Genomic DNA, 20,982 nt, shown 5'->3' on the forward strand with positions numbered 1-20,982 from the left:
ACTGTATGTCATTATTTTCATAGTTACGGTAATTTAATGTCGTAAAAGCTACTGCGTTAATTATCATAGTGTCTTGTAGACGTTATCTAACAAAAACATAGAGTTTTCGCATATTATGAAACGTAGATACAATATAAATTAGTACTCTTAAATTTAATCAAATCGGAAATGAAACTGTTTTTCGGGATTTAAATCGCGTATATTTGTTTTTTTCAAATAAACCGACGTTTCGGGCCCTTTACAGGTCCCATGGTCACGGTTGACTCAAAACTCGGTTGGTTAATCAAATCGTTTTCCTGAAAGATGTAAGTAATGAAGAATTGCAAAAAGTTCCAACAAATAAATCCAGTATAATATTGGTTGTGGATGTGTGTAATTACTATATAGTTATGGTCATAGCGTTTTATACAATATAGTATTTAAAGCTTTTGTTCACTATTAGATGCAGAGTCTCACCATGGTATGACTTCATATTTACGTTCCCGATAACATATAATATTTACAAAAATGCTTCCAATATTTTTTAAAGTTTTGAAATCTTAATGTTCAGTATACTTAAAACATTTCAATAGAATTACAGAAATTAAATGACAAAATTTTATAACATATTACGATGGAACGCCTTTATCAATAAAGGTCATTTCAGTCAATAAAGGTTAGGACAGGAAATATGTTTATAACAACATAGAAGCATATGTAGTACAAAAAAATATCCTGGGGCTGTATAGGGTAGAGCGTTATTAAATTTCATTGAAGGGGCTGCGACATGGTATATATTACGCGATGAAAGGCGGATACGCCACGCCGTCGAGGGCCATCGAGCCGAGTGGTACCACCACCGCATACGCTCAAAGCAACCTTCCTTTCTACATTGTTTTGTGATCAAAAGCACAAGATACGTACCTAGAAAATTAATGTATATTACAAATTACAGGTAACCCAAATTTCTAAAGTAAGTTGTTAACACGTTGTTGCTCATTGTTGCCCTTATTGTATTATGTATTAATTTTTTGGCTTGTTTATATAAACTTGGTTGGTGGAAAAAAGTCGTGGTACCATAATAGTTTTACCTACCGCCGCTCGAGCAGAGCCTGTGGACTCGAATCGAGTGGGCTCGCACCTTTTAGTTTTCGGAATACATATATACATGACTCATCCGTAGAACAAAGACCTATGTGCAAGATTACTTGTCCTCAGGACATAGTACATTTCGTTCGTTCTTCTTCGCTGTGGATGTCAGATCGACTGTTGTTTGATTTTATATTTCCGAAACGAAATAAGGTATATAAATTCGCAAAACACCTTTACGTGGGCCTTAGTTTGAATAACGAAATTATTTTCGTAATGTACCTATTCTCTTTTCGCTATATAATCACAACGGACTTTGCTCTTCGAATGTGTCCTCACGCCAGTTTTCGAAACATGTGCGAAATTTAATTTGAAATGTACCATAAACTTTTCGGTAAAGAAAAACATCTTAATGAAACCTGCCTAGGCCTTAGCCTAAAACCCTCGCCTGATAGGAGAGAGAGGAGATCCGTGCCCAACAGTGGGACATATAAATGGGTTGACGATAATAAGTTTGGTTCAATATTTATATATATATATATATATATACGAAATCTGAATCATAAGATTCGAATTAACTGGTCCTTTTTAAAATTTTGCACAAAAGAAATTGTATTGGTTCGCATCTAGCTCTTTTTTCTTTGTGCACATAACTGTATACAACTACACAAAATTCATGTACACGTTACGTGTGCTAGATGTATAAAGGGCTTTCCACAAAGACTTGAGGTAACAACTCCCAAAGGTAGAAACGAGCGGACAAGGACCGTCAGAACAATGTTATGAGACTTAACATAGTAAACATATCCAGTAGCAGTAGAACTCCTGGTAAAAGGTTCGTCCAGTTAAGTACTGCCACCTTAGCTATTTCTGCCACCAAGCAATAATGTCAGCATTACTGTGTTCCGGTTTTGAAGGGTAATTATGGTACTGGTGAAATTACAGGCTCATGGGACTTGCCAACTTATGTCTCAGGGAAATATAGTGATGAAATGTATACTCAACGTGTATGTATCATCACTATATTAATATAAAAGGTTCACAGCCCCTGGGCAACGTGTGAAATCCCCAACCTGCAATGGGTCAACGTGGCGGACCATCACCTAAATAGTCTCCTTAGAGGAGATTTGAGCGCTGCTGTAGGGCATATAATAAGTAGATTATTTTTCGTTCTTATTTCACCAAGTGACCGGACGAAACATGTTGCAGTGCCACTCAGAGCTTTAAATCGCAAAGATCTGAGGGTCACTACCACTGCGCCCGTCACCCTGAAGCATAAGTTGACAAGTCCCATGCGCCTGTAATTCACCAGCACCCTTACTCATCCAAACCGAAACGCAGTTATTGGCCGCAGAAAATAGTAAGGTGCCAGTACTTCCCTAGGAACTTTTTCACATGGAGCTCTTCTGCTACTAAAACAGAAATAACATACATCTCTACTATATAACTTTGCTTCAATAATATAGTGTGGTTATTCCTCCGCTCTCACTACAGTGTTTATGTAGGATCTTTTAATTAGGATAAAATAAAGGATAATATTGTTGCTAACTATACAAATCGCGTACGCCACTATCAAATAATTTCACAAAGTCTTGTATTTGCGTTTTATGAAATATAATAATAACGATCAGTGTAAAATGTAGTAAAGTAATAAACGAATTATGTTACCCTTCAAGTAGCACGCTTCGTCTAGCTTTACGAATTTCTGTGCAACCTTAATTCAGATGGCGACGAACGTTGGAATAACATCGTTTGTACAAGATTTAAACCGTCTACCTCTAAAGATATTTTGGAATGAAGGGAGCAAATGCTTTCAAAGTGTTTCCAGCTGTGTTAGTTTTGCACAGTGCTTAATTAATTATTTAATAAACTAAAATAAATTTAATTTAAATTTACACAAATGCAAAATAATACATTACTCATTCATTGTTTTAATTTAAATTTTGTTCAAACAATGAAATCCTGAAATGGTGAGACTATACACGTAATTCATGAATAACATATAATATGTATAACCAAAAATATTGTAAATATTTTAAAAAAACCAAAAGGGCAAGGGGCACGTTGTTGTACAATTTATTTAATCGAACTTTATAGAAGCATAATAACTTCAAGAATTGAAAACAAACAAAGTCTTATTGTTTTGTCAACACTCTTCTTTCTCCCATTTTTGTTAAAACGATAAGTGCCAGCCTAAATTTCTGCACATTTAATACCTGAGCCAATTGATTAAATTTATTCTGAGTTTAAAGAAAACATTGTGCTGGCAGATATCGGATGATGATCGCATGTCACTGACGACGGCTGTGTCCGACGAGGAGGAGCCCGGAGAAAGCGCTATGAACTCGCCGTACAAAGGCAAGCAGACCGGCGCAGCCGCCGCTTCCTTCAACTGCACAGGCGCGGTCAGGAAAGCCGGGTGAGTTTTTATAATAAATCTACATTGTTGCTTACACTCAGCATTGGGTGGCTAGGGTTGAAGAAGGTTAAATAGAATTACAGTAATTAAGCTATATTGCTATGCGTCGTGAATTTGAAGACTTTTATTTGCCGAAAGTACCGATTTTCATTTTTGCTTTTACAAGCTGTGTAAACAAACCAATAGACAACCGTAAGTATTTAAGTACTTGTAACGACTAGTTACAATCCGTGTACAGTGTATCTTGCTAAACCACCTTATCAAGAACTTCTAAAATGAACAAATCCTACAAGTTCGCAATTCAAAATTCGCAAAGCAAAAAAATCGTTACTATAAAAAATAAAGTATGAATAACAATCAGATAATACAAATTTCACAAATTGCAAAAAACGCTGAAACAATAAAATTAAAATCACAATGTGGCTGGATATCGTTTTACGGCGCTGCCATTCAAGACTATTGCCTTTTCACCCCCAAACTCTTCACATCAAATGTAAACCGAGGGACCAGTGATTATATAATTCTATTATTCATTTCAGAATTGGAACCATCAGTTATCAGTTAGTTTGTCTTTCAGACATTTGTATTTTTTTGTAATTTAAAATAATAAGGTTACTCTTACCGACAAATTGAGTTTCGGTGTATTTATCACTTCAAAAACCTTAAAAAGGACTTGTTCAAGTAAAGTGACACGGCTCTCTGGTTTTTTCCTTTCTTATGTTAATTTTCGTTCTTACAAAAAATTCATACATATTGAATACTCATTCAGTACACGTACACACTCCGTTTCATTTTACGCTTTTCAGCAGACAAACAAAAAGTGTAATAAAAATGCTTCTTTGAAGGTTTTAAAATAAATATCACAAGAACCGAAGCGAAGAAAGACGACGTCGCATCGTAGGCCTCTGACGAGTTTCTGTTAGAAAAAGCCTACGGCGTCCTTTATGTTTCTTACGGCTACAATTCCTCTCCCATGAATCCCAAATGACCGGAGGGAAATCTTAGCCGTGACCCATTCACATCTCCCCCTGAACGAGCCTGCGCTCGAAGGTGTGGCGACATATTACGCTTATATTATTGTCACATACATACAAAGTTTTTAGAACCATAACGACGCTTACATATTATGTATATGTATAATGCATATTACTCATATCATGCAAAGACCCTTATTTTGAATACGAAAATGATGCCTCTTCCAGTATGTATACCAGCTAATCTTCTTTGTCCCAACAATATGATTACACATGCATACATACATATACTTCACGCCTTTTTCCATCGGGGTAGGCAAAGGCAACGAGCAATCTCCCACTTGCTACGGTCTTGACACACATCTTTCGCCTCATCAATACGCATCAATGCTTTCATACACGCTCATCGGTTATGGATACTCTTGACCTAGCCCTTCCTTATGATGCCTTCAATTTGGTCATGTTAAGTTCGCCTTCCTCGGCCCGTACCAACTTGTCCGCTCACGCTCACCTTATAAATATGTTTCGCTAAGCTTCTTTCATTCAATCTTTCTACATGTCCAAACCATCTAAGCATCCCTTTCTCCATCTTTGTCACTACATCATCTTCCACACAGCAACGTTCTCTTATACACCGTCCGTAATTTATCCATCGGAGTCACTCCAGTCATACTTGTCAAAGCTCTAATTTCTACTGTGTTAATTCTACTTTCGTGCTTCTTCTGTCGAACCCAACATTCACTACCATACATAAGTGTACATAGTAACCAGCACCCCTTCAGGCGCAGCCAGTCGTGTCTTTTTAGATACTTTCTGGCTGCTCATAAAATCATGCAACGCTCTTTTCACCTGATTCTCTGCGTATGCTGATGACAGCACAGTTGTAGATAGGACCAATGCAAGGGCCAGTGGAGAGAAAATCCACTCTCGACGAGAGTTCACGGTTAGCCGTTTAGATTTGACGTTCAAGGCAGTCTCTGATTGGGGCGATGCCAATCTTGTCAAATTTAACGCTACCAAAACGCAGGCGTGTCTATTCTCCACTAAACGGATCCACCCGACTTTCCGTAATATATCCATACCGATAGCCGACCATCTCCAGCTACTTGGAATGGACCTGTCGTCCAATCTGAACTTTAGCAGATACCTTGAATCCATGGCCAAAAATGCAGTCAGGAAGCTTGGCATCCTTTCCAGGGTGAGGCGTTACTTCACACCGGGACAGTTGCTTCAGTTGTATCAAGCACACGTCCGGTTGATATCGAATTCTGCTGCCACCTTTGGGATTTAGTAACATATCAACTGGCCACCTTGGATTCAATTAACAAGCGTACCAAGAGGCTTATAGGTGACTCGGAATTAGTAGAGGCGAAGCTGCAGAGCCTTGAACACCGCCGTAAAGTTGCCTGCTTATCGGTATTTTACAGGATATATTACGGAGGATGTGCGATGGAATTACACGATTTAATTGCGCCTTCCCCTTTCCATCATCGGGGGCCTAGGCATAGGCTTGGCTTCCACGCCTATGTTGTGGATATTCCAAAGTTTCGCACGAAGCGTTACGCTTCCACATTTATATGGCGAACGGCGATGGAGTGGAATTTCCTGCCTGCAGACTTGTTCCCTGAACGTTATAACTTGGACTTTTTCAAGGCGAGAGTAAGTAGGCATTATTTAGGTGTGCATGCTCCGTCGTCAACCTCATCGTCACTTTTCATCAGGTGAGATGGAAGGCAAATGCACACTTACATTAGAATAAAAAAAAATTACCTGCGTTCACTCTTGTTTCAAATTTAACTTTCATATCTTCCATCACACGTTAACATAGAATCCAAACTACAAACTTTTTCACTTGCTTCACTTTCTCTCCTTCAATCAATTCAACTTCCCCTCTTTTAAAAACCATTACTTACGTTTTACCCTCATTAATTTTCATTCCTTTCCTTTTTAAAGCATCATGCACAATATTTACCATCTTTTGCAACTTCTCCTCTGACGACGGCAATATCACATGATCATCGGCATATAGGAGGCATTTGACGAGTAAACCATCCATTCTCAGCCCCCACGTAATCTCTTTCAAAACTTATAGATACGTATATTAATATGATTAGCTCCCTCCTTGATTTTATTACCTCGAGTGAACACAGAAACTACGTAATGAATTTTGTTGGATCAATAATTATTGGAGTCAGTAGAATCGCACAACTGTGAACTCGACAAATAACATTTAATAATTTAACTAAAATTCTAACTCAAATCCAATCATCAGGTTACACTGACTGAGAGGCTTATGTCCACTGCTGGACATAAGCCTCTCCTAGAGCACGCCAACTTTCCCGCATCCAGCCAATGCCGGCCACCTTGCTCAGGTCGTCCGTCCATCTTGCCGCAGGGCGTCTCGCACTACGTTTTCTTTGACATGGTCGCCATTCCAGAACAAGTCTGCTCCATCGGCGATCAACCCTCCTACAGACATGCCCGGCCCACTGCCACTTAAGCTTACTGATTTTGCGAGCTATGTCGGTCACGTTAGTTCTTTGACGTATGACCTTGTTAGGGATTCGGTCCATCAGATTTCTCTGAAGCATAGCTTGCTCCGTCCCACGCTGAGCGACCTTAAATTTGTGGATGAGGCCTGTTGTTAATGTCCACGACTCGGCTGCGTAGGACATAACTAGTAGAACGCACTGGTTAAAACTGCCTCCGTGGCCGAACGGTTACCATACCGGACTGCCACGCAGAGGTCCCCGGGTTCGATTCCCGGGCCGGGAGAAATATTTGTATGGCCTACATTTATTTCTCTCGTGAGTTTGGGTGTAATTTGTGGTTGTCTATGTGTGTGTCCATGGCACCCGCGACACAGGGTTTCCCTAGTGCGGGGCTATGTTGAGTGTGTGCGTTATTATTATTATTATTATTATTATAGATGTTTTTTCCTCTCAGCCTGTTGACTGGTTTTAACAGCATCTACGGACCGAAATCAAGTAAATGCTGTAGGGCTTGTATGTATATGGTGAGAGTGTACTAAGGACCCACTTCGTTCTCTTCCATCTGCATGAACTTTCTCACAATCCTACAAGTATTCAAAATTACGGCTTTTTGTAATGTTATGTAGAGGTTTTCTTTAAAACCTAATAATTTAAGACTATGAAGAAGATGGTTTGGAATAACGCCTGTTGTAGAGAGAACAATTGGGATAACATATACTTTTTCCTGTCGCCAAATTCTAGCTAATTCATCTTTGAGCTCTGCGTATTTACTAATTTTTTCAATTATGGTCTTCTGTATGTTATGTGTGTTAGGAACTGCAATGTCTATTAAGTATGTAATTTTATTTAATTTGTCTTGTAAAGTTATGTCAGGTCTATTAAAATGAATAGTTCTGTCAGTGAGTATGGCGCGGTCGTAGTAAAGTTTGTGTGTTGTATTCTCTAGGATAGTTTGTGGTGTATACTTGTAGTATGGAGTGATTGATTCATGTATGAGTGCGTATTTGAGAGCCAGATTCTGGTGAATGACGTTTGCTACTTGATTATGTCTATGAGTGTAGTCTGTTTGAGCAAGTGCTGTGCAAGCTCCTGTAATGTGTTGAATAGTTTCTGGTTGGATTCGACATTTGCGACATTTACCATTTATTACTGATGAATCTTTTATTATAAATTTCCTGTAATTTTTTGTATTAATTATCTGGTCTTGGATTGCAATCATGAATCCTTCAGTTTCTGGGAATAAATTACCTATTTTAAGCCATTTATTTGATGCTATTGAATTTATATGTGTTTGTTCCAAATCATGAGGATGTCTACCATGCAATACTTTTTTCTTCCAGTCTTCAATCTTTTGTTTTTGCGGGTCGTCGTTGTTAACATTTTCTGTGTCTGTTTGTTCACTTAAGTTAAGCGGGGTGTAATTATGATCATTTAGAACTATTGCTTTATGTATTTTACTAATAGCTGATTTTGAGTAAAAGAATGTTTTTAAACGACTCACTTGTTTTCGCCAAAGGTGTTGGATGTCTATTAGGCCTCTCCCTCCTTCTTGTCTTTTGATTGTAAGTCTTTCTATTGCTGATTTAGGGTGTAAGTTGTTATGTTTCGTAAGTGTAGTGCGTGTAATTCTTTCAAGTTGTGCTGTGTCTGTTTTTGTCCATCTTATAACACCAAATGAGTAGGTCAATATGGGGATAGCATAGGTATTTATGGCCTTGATGAGATGTTTACCTGACAGTTGAGTCTTACATATGGCATTAAGTCTTTTTTTATATTCTGTAGTAAGCGAATCTTTGATTCTTACGTGATCGAGGCCCTTCAATTGTGCATATCCTAAATATTTATATAAATCAGCCGGTTCCATTGCTGTTATTGTATCTGTATTATTAATTACATAGTTACCAGGACGTACCTTGCCCCGTATGATGTGAAGTGTTTTACATTTATCTAGACCAAATTGCATGTTGATATCTTTACTGAACTCTGCTGTGGTTTCTACTAATTTCTTCATATCTTTTTCTGATTGTGCATATAGTTTAATATCGTCCATATATATAAGGTGCGAGATGACTGTTTCTTCGGCAGCATGTTTAAGGCAATATCCAATCCGACGTCGTTGTAGTAAGTGAGACAGAGGGTTAAGAGCAAGACAAAACCACAAGGGACTTAAGGAATCCCCTTGGTATATACCTGTTTTAATGGATATCTGTCGCGTTGTAACGGTGTTGTTGGTGCTATTGACTTGAAGTGTTGTTTTCCATTTTGACATTATATTTATTATTATTATTATTATTATTACTGGTTAAATGCCTTAGTTTTTAGGCTTTATGGTATTGACGACCTAAAGATGTGGCTAAGCTTTCCAAATGCCGCCCAGCCCAAACGAATTCTTCTGTCGGCTTCCTTCTCGAAGTTGTGCTTGCCAAGCTGGATATTTTGGCCAAGGTAGACGTAATTGTGCACAACCTCAAAAGTAGCCCCACCTACGGTTACAGGTCCCGGGGTCACATGTGCGTTGGAAATAACCTTCGTTTTGTCCAGGTTCATCCTGAGACCTACTCGCTGTGAAGAATCGTTTAAGCTGTTCAGCATCTCGCCGAACTCCTGCAGAGATTCCGCCATAATAACAATATCGTCTGCAAATCAAAAGTGTGGGATGTACTGCCCGTTAATGTTGATGCCCCGTTCCTCCCACTCAAGCATCTTGAAGACATCCTCCAACGCGTTAGTGAACAGTTTCGGAGAGATGACGTCTCCCTGTCTCACTCTACAACGCAGTTGAATTGGTCTTATGCTCTGTCCTTGGACTTGGACGGTCACCGTGGCTACAGCGTAAAGACTTCTCAACACCTCAATGTAACGGCAGTCAATCTGACATCTATGCAAGGAGTCCAGATTTCGATGGTGTCGAAGGCTTTTTCGTAATCCACATACGCTAGGCACAAGGGTTATATTCTTCGGTCTTCTGAATAATTTGTCTCAAGGTATGTATGTAGTATTGAAGCCGAAATACAGCCTGTTCTGGCGGCTGAAAATTATCGAACTTTCGGACAAGACGATCGTGATAGTCCTCGAGAACAGCTTATATATATGACTCAGGAGCGAGACGGGTCGATAGTTTTTCTGAAGGGTCTTGACTCCTTTTTTGAAAACCAGGACTACCACTCTCCCGCTCCATGTTTTCGGTACTGTGCTACTGTTAAAAACGGAGTTGAAAAGCTTGACTAGCTCCTTTAATAAGATATTCCCGCCAACCTTAATGAGCTCTGTCGTTATTCCGTCCTCTCCCGGGGCCTTGTTGTTTTTAAGCTGCCCGAGTGCTATCCTAATCTCATTCACGTTGATGCAGGGAAGCTCATCCGAATGGTGGTGACTTAATTTGGCTCTTGGATAGTTAAGTAAGTAAGTTAAGTAAGTCTCAAGTCTGGGTCGTTTCTGGGCATATAAGTCCGTATAAAATTTTTCTACTTCTGGTTTAGAGGTGACCGTATTTCCCTGAGCTGTTGTCAGCTTTGTCAGGTGACAACTAGAGGTGGACGATTTTGCGAAGACTTTGGAGCCTTTGTTATTTTCTATGGCTTCATGAATAGTCTTCGCATTGTACAGGCGGATATCATGCCGTATACATTTCGTTACCTCTTTGTCAAATACCTGACGCTGCGATGCGGTAGCATTAACAGCTTCACGTCTTTCCCTCATTACTTCTAGAGTCGTCCATTGCTCATTTGTCGAAAGTGCTTATATCCTACATCACGGATGATCCTCATCAAGTTATTGGTGGTGTCGTTGATGTCATCGGTGGTTTCCAGCAGCGCAAAATGATTTTGCAGGTCTATTTGAAATTTTTCGGTTCCAACTTGGGTTTGGAGTAGTGTTGGTTGAAGAGTCGACCTCATCAAACGAGCTCGTTCGAGTCAGATATTCAGAGTGCCTCGTACCATTCGGTGATCACTACCTGTATTGAACCTATTGATCACTTAGGCATCTCTGAATATATATATTGCTTATCAGTTGAGATGGAGTTAATCTCATTATTCGAACTTCCGTCAGGGCTCCGCCACATCCACTTTTTTTGGGGTTTCTTTTTGAAAAAGGAATCCATCATGAGGAGCCCCTGCCATTCGAGAAATTTGACGAGCATTTGCTCCCTAGTATTCCTACATTCATAACCATATGGACCTAATCTCGATTCGTCGCATCCTCGTACTCCCACTTTCGCATTGAAGTCACCCATTATGACGCTGAAATGTGTGTTGTTACGAGACACAGCTTTGGCTATGTCTTCGTACATAGTTTCGACCTCTTCGTCAGAGTGCGCGGTCGTCGGAGCATATACTTGTACAACCTTCAAGGAGTACATCTTGGTTATTTTCAGTACAAGGTACGCCATCTTCGCCGACACGCTTTCGATCTCCACAACATTGTCAAGAAGTGACTTAATGACGACAAAACTGACACCACCCAAAGAAAGTTGGTCTCAATCTCTGAAGTAGAGCAAGTGACCTGACTCGAGAGTTATCGTATCCTCACCCTGTCTTTGGACTTCAGATAATCCTACGATGGCCCATTTGATGCAACTTAGCTCTATTTCGACATCCGCGATATGCTCGTCCAGCCGCAGCGTGCGTCCTAATACGTAGCCAGATTCAGTTGATTGCGGCACCCATCCTTAGCCCGGGGATTCTTAGCACCCTCCACCCCACCGTTACCATGGCCGCCACCGCGATGACCAGGGATAGCGAGGCTACCGAGAACTGGGGGCCATTTTGACGTTATAGTGCTGCTCATTTAGGGGTAAAGCCCTAGTCACCGCGCTGGGCAGGCGTGTTGGTGACCGCAGTTCGAGACTTATTTCTGCGATAATGCTGCTGCCCATTATCGTTTAAGCTATTTTATAGGTATATTTTATAGTTTACGAAATGGTTATACCGTCATTTATCGGTCACCAGAGCCTCGTTCGTTGACTAGCAGGATGCATCTAAATCCTAACTGAACGTGTATTGTGTGTTATTATATGATTTAACGTGTCCCATTATTGAATGTTTGTATATGTATCTCACGCGGCATATATTTGGCGCATAAATTAATTCTGATGATTATTCCTTACAAACCGTAACACCAGAAATAATCAAAGTCAACGAACTCAGCAGGGCCCGGTGTGTTTGCTCCCGAGTGTATGTAATATTTACATACCTATATTACGGAATAATTCATTAAGCCATCTTTCATAACTTCCTTACCTAACTCATGAATAAGAACAATATTAATCAATCTCTTACTATCTATCAACTAATTTTCGCAAATGTTTATGTCAATTATGAGACAAATACGTAATATGTGTATTCCATGATCTCTGACCAAAGAGGATTAAAATACTACTTTTAACAGTGAGCATAAATAATACTAGAGACGCAATGTCCTACAAACAGTTGTCTAAAATGCGCTTAGAGAATGGAATAAAAATTTAACGAACAAATGGCTGATTTCTTTAGTGTCGTACCCATTGACTTACAATTATATGGACGTCGGATCCGCGCTAAAAAGTGACCGAACTTATAGGGCGTTAAAAAAGTATACAGAGCGTCATTCACGCTTTAGTCTTCGTTTGTTCGACTGACAGCGAAGCAAGCAAAATTAGACAGTACTGCGATGACATTACAATTTAAATTCAACGTTTTAGCTTTTTCATATTCCTTTACATGTCACTACGTTTAAATAGGTTGACTTGGGACATTTTTTTCGTGGTTTTTGTATTAGACCCGTCGTCCATTTATTTGTAAGTCAATGGTCGTACCATAATCTATCGATAAGTCATTATCGACATGCAAACATTTAATTAAAGTAGATCAATATTCCATTTGGGAATATTTTAAGTTATATGGGAATACCCGGGAATGTCACATGAAATTTTGAATTTATTGTTTTGCGTTTACGAAAAATGTATATTAATGAATTTAATATTACGAAAAGGAATTTGCACAGAAAAAATGTAATTTGAGAGTATATAAAAAAGAGAAAACTTTGATATAAGTCCTATACATATCCAACTTCAAGATTCATATTTTCATAGATCAATTTTTAAACAGATTCCAAATAGTGTAAGCTTTTTTGTATTTATGCATTGGTATAGAATTAATATCAGTGATTTAAGTGAATCTTTAATACTTCCATTTAATTTTGGAAATAAATGAAAGTAGTAATATTATCAATAATAATATTATTATCATACGTTTATTTGCTAAAACATGGTATAACAGGAGATGTAATAAGAGACAGATGTTAGTATAAACATGTTTCGCATATATTAAATAGCATGCAAATATTTGATTACACAATGTCAATTGGCTACTATTGGCCGAGCGTGTTTGATTTGTGCAGAAAAACCGACGCTTCTCCGAAGTGAGACAAGTAGTCACGAGGGACTGCGAGTTGTGACAAACCATGTCAAACGAGCTCTATACACGTTAGCGCTCGCCTTCACTCGGTTAGCTAGGCGAGTGACACCGAACGATGGCAAGGCAAATAGGTTGTCTTACGTTGGTATTGGCCTTCACCGGGCAACGTTGGACCAACATGGTCACTGTATTGCTGGCTTTATAAAATAGGAATTTTTAGTAGTTAGAGTTGTCAGTGGGAAAAAATCGGACACGAGTGGATAATTTTGTTTTCAGGAACTGAGAATGCCTTGTAAATGAGACTTGTTTAGTATAAATTAAATATAAAATTATTTACCAATAAACCTAATGATGGAATTGCATTATCATGTAATCTAGTTACATTCAAAGTTATGTAAAAAATTGATTCTTCAAAATGAAGCGAATAAATGAAGATGGTCTTTGATTCATTGTTTATATTCGGCACTATTATACAGCGATATGATTTCAAACCATTCTTTTTTTTTTTTTTATTTGTAGGTAAACTTGAAAAAGCAAAAATAATAATAATAAAAACCTCGTAATGAATTATTTTAATAACAGAATATCGATAATATGTACGCTTTCAAGAACAACACTACCTCACAAACTTAACAACAATCATCAACATATACAAACAAACAGGCAATCTTAAAAAACCAAAGCAAAATTTGGCAAGATTTATGAATAAACTACTTAAATATGTCTAATTACATGAGATATTGGGCTTTTGAGTGATTCATAGACAGAAAAATAACACGTGGCTGTACAATGTTACATTCGGTCGATCTTCGCTTTTTCAAATGCCACATCCCGTAATGCTGCAGGGACGAATTTTGATTAATATTTAATTGTTCTCACTGTCAATATTTTTGTCTATTTTATTACAATACATGCAAATAATTCAATAAAACTTCCCTTTGACAATCGTATCATGTACCTCATGTACTGTGAAATGGACACGTTTGGCATTTAAGATGACGTTATGTGTTTTCTATTCCCGTGTTTGACACAGACCAATGTAATGCTATCTCTTTTGGCTTAAGACGACAGGCAATAGTTAAATAAAGACAATAACATATTTATGTTTTCAACGTCGAAATCCATTTACAACGTCTAATTTATATATGTCAAGGACATGAGTCCTTTACTTTCCATGGTCTAAGAAAATGTGGGACCCACGGAAGAAAAAAAGAATGGAAATGGCATCAAGCAACATTTGTATCAAAACCGGTGTCGCCACACGCACACATTTGAAAACGTAATCTTACATTAGTACTAAGATAACATAATTTTGATTGGTTATAAATTATCAAACGAAAATAGACAATAATAAAAAACTTTTGGTAAAATAAACTGAAACTTATTTGGATCTAATAAAGTTTTATTATTATTAGTCACATAAAAGCTAAGAATCCTATGAAAACAAACTTCTTGGAACAAAAGCAAAAAGTTGATAATCTACAGATAGGGATGTGACATTTAATTGATATCGACACATGTTTCATAACTAACGGAATATTGAACTAGGCATTGCTTTACACTTGCTATAATTTGGGTCATCGTGTATATAACCAGAAATAGAGACGAAATGTCATTTAATTTGTTGTGAAAACTATTCTGCCATATCATTACTGTGACAACTGCGCTCCGATCGGCTAGTCCGAGTTCGAAACAATTGACGGGTGTCGTCAACTTCAACTTCACTTCAAATCGACAAGTATACTTAAGCTTTGCTATAATGGACGAAAATTGCAAAATTACATATTTAGTATGTAATTACCGATGAAATGTGATTCCATTTGTTTTGTAATTAGTTGTTTTGCTGTTTTTCCCATACCACCGGATAGAACAGCACGGCATTGTTAGAGATATTATCTTTACTACAATAAATACAGAATATTTTTTGGAATATACGGAGACGTACACTCAGCTCAGTAGTTGGCCTGTCTATATTTCAGTGCAAACAAGAGTTGATATTTATAAGAGCTGTATCGCTAATGTGTTACCAGGAATATATGGCCCTTATTTCGTCTCTATTGTTGGTTATATACTCGATGATTAGGGTTAACCACGGAGTATATGGAAACGGCATTTAAAGCAATTTCTTCGAGAACTAGCGTAGCTGACTTTTACACACACACATTTGTTACCAAATACGCATAAGGTTTTACTACACGCAAATATTAATTGATATAACCTACGCAGGCGTGTGCGTGCCTATACGTAGCTACGTGCTACAATCACAGTATTAATGATTTATTATACTGTCATCGTACTTTCTTTAACCTACTAGATTTCAAGTCAATCCGATCACTGAAAGGGTTGAAATATTAAAACACAGTCATCATAAAAATCTTTATTCTCCCTGAAATATGATATATTTGGTCAACAATTCCCTCTTTCTGAGCTGACTGAACATGACTACACCAATAGCATCGACGAGCTTGTCAAGAAAATGAAGATACTTATTTCCGAAGGCGAAGAAGCGAATCGTTTGTTTTCTGAAAACTTGACGAAAAATAACTGACAATGCTTCAGAAATGTTTTCACATTTAAATGTGGTCTATAATTTGTAAATGCGACTCTGAGTTTTATGTCATATATTACCTGATTAACCAAATGATTTATTTCTTAATGAATTTTTCGGTTGTTATTAATATGTACATAATTTAATGTGATGTCATGTAATGCCTATAGCAAATGGTGCTAAATTTAGTAGGTACCCAGCTTTTATTGCCTGTTGCTTCAGCCCATTTCTCCTTTAAAAAGGATCTGGCGGGAAACTAAAAAAATCAATACAAAAACTGCAAATGTAAATCATGCCTGTGATGAAACTAAGAACTCAAGAGGACGAAGGTGACGTAGAATTAGCAAGTAGGGAGATAGGAATTATGTAGATAATAGAAAGAAAATCTCCAATCTCATAAAGTTTTCATTTGATACTCCACGAACTTACGTGCATTGAAAAATTATCAACACTGTACCTCTTCTATCTATATTTCATTTTTTCCATTAATACATCGTTTGTACTTAAATAAAAAATAAAAAACAACTATTGCGAGTGTTGGGACCAAACATATAAGTAATCAAAATTGTTAGCTTTTAAATACCAGTAAACAATTTATGTTTACAAATTGGTAGAGCTATAATAAAAAAAAGATGAACTTTAGTTCCAAAACCGACTTTCTATATACAGAGTTTCTACATATCGATAATTTGATTACAACACGCGGACCCAGTACGAAGTGTAATACGACACTACTAAGCAATTCATTGAGCCTCATTCGAATTGTTCTTTTGACGGCGGCGATGGCTAGCAACCAATGTATATTATTATTGCCGAATTGCAAGAAAATAGTTTTGTTTCGAAATTATAGTATTGTATTGTTCAAAATATTAGACAATACAGACTTTTACTACTTACCGATGGAAGGAAATCACTCCCGGAGTATTTTTTAAACTTTGGCTTCTTAGGCGACATAATATAATGGCATATTTTTGTATTTTTTCCACAAAATAATCAAGTATCACATTTGAACGACGACTGACGCACTGTTGACACTCATATACCCGTTTGGTGATAAGGTAGGTAACGCGGACCCCGCCCACTAAAGGATTATCCACGCATATCCGGGCCGTGCCCGGGACGTGGACGGGGCGTGCTAGTTTGTATGAACTGCGGGCCCGCCCCGGCCCCGATCCCTGATAGAAATTTCAAAGAAAAATATATTTGTTTCTTTTTTCTAATGTCAAACTTATTATGTAAAAATGAGGTTTCATAGTGCATTAACCCATATATGCCCATTGGGTCGATTTTGTCCTGTAAAACAGGTTTTAAAAAACGCGTGAGTATGTTCACGAAAACGCTTTTTTTGCACCACCTAGAGCCATCTATCGAATAATAAATGTATTATCTTCCAAAACAAATAGGTAATTTAGTTCAATAGTCAATTTTGTAATCTGTGGGGTAAGTTCAAGACATAACTCGTTTAGTGGTGCTAAAAAAGTGTGTTCTTGCTGAGAAAAATGTAAGTATATTTTTTTTATTTAAAAATGTACGTGTTATGTTGTTTTTATTACAAAATGGGATAGTTTACCTATCTTATAATATTGAAAACTTATGAAAATAGATATTTTTTAAGACTTAGATCGTTGTCACAACTTTTATGGGTCGTTAACGACCCTGTGGGAAGATATATATTTAATTGCTGTTTTTTATTTTTAGGTCTCGAAAATTGCTTACGACGAATGAGATAATAGACGAGCTAGAAAATTTAGACTCCGATGATGAGACACGAGGTGTTGATATTTTTATTGAGCCGCCAGGTAGTGGTAGGGTATCTGACGGTGATTCTGGCGATGAAGAAGATGTATATTTTCATCACTTATCTCGTCGACAGCTACTCGCACCTGCAAGTATTATTTTGAGACGTCCTTTAGCTGAGGATACCACTTCCAGCGAGGATGAGGAACTAGAAGATATCGCACCATCGTCTCTGGTGGTAAAAGCGGGTGGAAGGGCCCGTAGAATGGCCTGTGAAACGTCCCGTGGAATGGCCCAAGGAACGGCTCGAGGAACGGTTCGAGAAACAGCCCGTACAAGAGCCCGTGGAAGGTCCCGCGGTAGCAACCGCAAACGAGGGCGTGGCAGGTGGCGAGAAACGAATACTGAACACCAAGCGGGTGGGCGCACCTGGGTGAAAAAAGATCTTCCCCCGCTCAATCGTGAGTGGAACATACCGCTACCTAGGTCTGTAACAATTTTATGCGAAAATACTGACCCAGTCACGTTTTTTGAAATGTTTTTCAATCGAGACGTTATTGTATATTTAGTCAGACAAACAGTAATATATGCTGTTCAATCAGGAAATACAAAATTTTCTTTATCTGACAGAGAAATGTACTGCTTTATTGGTATTCTTATTTTGTCCGGTTATGCTCCGTTGCCGCGACGCCGCATGTACTGGGAGAGTAATAAAGATACTCACAATATTCTTGTCGCAAACAGTATGCGTCGAAATCGATTCGAAGAAATAATGCGTTATTTCCATGTAGCCAATAACTCAGAACTATCTGAAAATGACAAGATGGCAAAAGTACGCCCGCTTATTGATATGCTAAATGCTAAATTTCTACAGTATGCTCCTATTGAAAAAGAAATAAGTATTGATGAATCCATGGTTCCGTATTACGGTAGACATGGTTGTAAACAACATATCAGAGGGAAACCAATAAGGTTTGGGTTCAAAATGTGGATTGCTGCGACGAGATTGGGTTACTGTCTGATTGCTGATCCTTACCAAGGGCGCTCAGAGCGTGTCGATACAGGACTGGGACGTTATGTTATCAAGAAACTAATAACTAAAGTACAAGAGGAGTATCCCGACACAGTTTTCTCTGTCTACTGCGACAATTTTTTTACTGGACTGCCATTGGTTAGCGAGCTCAAAGAAAAAAACGTGTTCTTAACAGGGACGGTGCGGAATAACCGAATTGAAAACTGCCCACTAAAGGACATGAAAAAATGCCAAAAAGAAGAAAGAGGGTACTACGATTACCAATTGGATGAAACAAACGGGATATGCGCTGTTAGGTGGCACGATAATAGTGTTGTAACACTATTGTCTAGTGAACATGGGGTACATCCCATACAAAAGGCGAAAAGGTACTCAGCTGCCCTAAAATCAAGAATCGATATTCCGCAACCATACCTGATTTCTCAATACAATCAATATATGGGAGGTGTGGATCGACTGGACGCCAACGTGGGCGTCTATAGGATTGCAATGAGAGGCAAGAAGTGGTATACACCTATTATTTTTTGGCTTATTGACGTCGCGGTAAATAATGCCACACTTCTAGCTCGCCAGTACCGGAGTGACATCGACACTCTTGAGTTTCGAAGGAGCATTACCCGCGTATGGCTGCAGAACTATGGAAATGAAAAGCTTCAACCCGGACCCACACGAAAGATACAAACCACTGTACCTTATTCGGTGCGGAAACACAATTCGGAGCACATGATCGAAAAGGCTGTGAAGAGACTTCGATGTGCTTTCTGTAAAAATAAAACAGTTACAGCGTGTACTAAATGTGGCGTCAATTTGCATGCAAAATGTTTCTCTCTCTTTCGCTCTTAAGTTTTGTTAGTAAATAAAAAGTTGATTTACAATAATAGCATTTTATTCGGCATTAACATATTAGATCCAGGTAACAAAGACAATGACATGAGCTATATAATACTTGACTATATATTTGACCCAGGGGTCGTTATCGACCCATTAAAAAAAAAGGATCCCCCCACCACCCACCTCATATATTCTTTTGGATTCATCATAAGAACCCTTCAGGTACTCACATATCCAAAAATGAAAGAAATCGGAGACCAAAAATAGTTCTGGGCATATATGGGTTAAGGGATCCGACCAGTGTTACCGGTTCAGAAACAATTTTCCTTAATTTCTTGTGGCCTGTCTGGTGGAGAGACAGTGGAGATAGATAGTAATCAGAAATGTAATGAACGAGTGAAATATGAAATAGTGTGAACTTAGGGGTCCAAGCCCGAAATTCATAGTTCTTTTAAAATATGAAGAGATGACTTTCAAATTCATTGCTTTTCTAGTGTTTTTTATTTATTGGATAAAGGTGATAAAAATACTGTCTTCCGACAAAGTTTCTGTTTCTATTTAACGAAAACAAATTTATAAAAGGGTAGGTATTACAAATTACTTGATACACAAATATTTAACTATAGTTTATTGTTGCACCATTAGCTTGTTGTACAATTGCCTTGTGTTTTGTTACTCAAAGTATCTTTTCCTAAAAGTCGTATAATTTTTAGCCACTCCGCCCTGCGCGTTCGATCTTTAGGTATACTGGGAAACAAACAAAATGCCATTTTTAATAGTATTACGTATTAATAGTATTATAGTTACACTTTACGTTAAAATGTTACAATGAATAAACTTGAATTAAAATCACTTTTGACTACGAAGTCAAAAGTAACTTCAGAAAGGTTAACTCCCAATATTATGGGCAAATGAAAATTGATTTACTGGCAACATTGATGTTTAAAATAAATTTATTTCATTTTTATTTTTATTTACGACAATCTAAACATACAAAAGCAAACTTACCTGTGGAAAGTAACCTCAGTAGTTTTATGATCATTTCCGAAACGAGAATTGCAAATTTCAATTACATATTTCCACCATATTTTTATAAAAAAAGAAACCATTTTTTTTATACTTTTTTGTCATGTCTCGGTGACGTTGTACTCACTCGAATTCAAGATTGTGACTGATGTCACTGTTGCCTGTGGACAACAGTGCCGTGGGGCCGTTTGAAGGCGGAAATTGAGCATCTATTGTTTACAAGTATAATATCATTGACTTTTAACCATGATCAGCATAGTACGTTGTTCTATTATTTTTTTCCATCCTGTTATGGTCTATCCACACATATCCGGGCCGTGCCCGGGACGTGGACGGGCCGTGCTACGTCAGGGGCTCAAAAAAATATCGTTGCGTATATTTTATATGACCTCGTTCACACATGTCCGTGTCCGTGTGTGACGGGCCCGCAGTTCATACAAACTAGCACGCTCCGGTCAC

At 38.0% G+C, this 20,982-nt stretch overlaps 1 protein-coding gene across 7 annotated transcripts in view; it reads left to right on the forward strand.

Moving 5' to 3' along the window:
* LOC113236782 overlaps positions 1–20,982 on the forward strand; it is a 116,297-nt gene that overhangs the window by 65,194 nt on the left and 30,121 nt on the right. For all 7 annotated transcript variants that reach the window (XM_026472951.1, XM_026472955.1, XM_026472953.1 and 4 more), the window contains one exon: positions 3,339–3,487. In XM_026472951.1, the coding sequence (XP_026328736.1) occupies positions 3,339–3,487 (149 nt within the window). The remainder of the gene's footprint in view (positions 1–3,338; positions 3,488–20,982) is intronic.

The sequence above is a fragment of the Hyposmocoma kahamanoa genome, unplaced genomic scaffold, assembly GCF_003589595.1.
Source record: "Hyposmocoma kahamanoa isolate Upper Pololo Valley unplaced genomic scaffold, ASM358959v1 92, whole genome shotgun sequence".
Taxonomy (NCBI): domain Eukaryota; kingdom Metazoa; phylum Arthropoda; class Insecta; order Lepidoptera; family Cosmopterigidae; genus Hyposmocoma; species Hyposmocoma kahamanoa.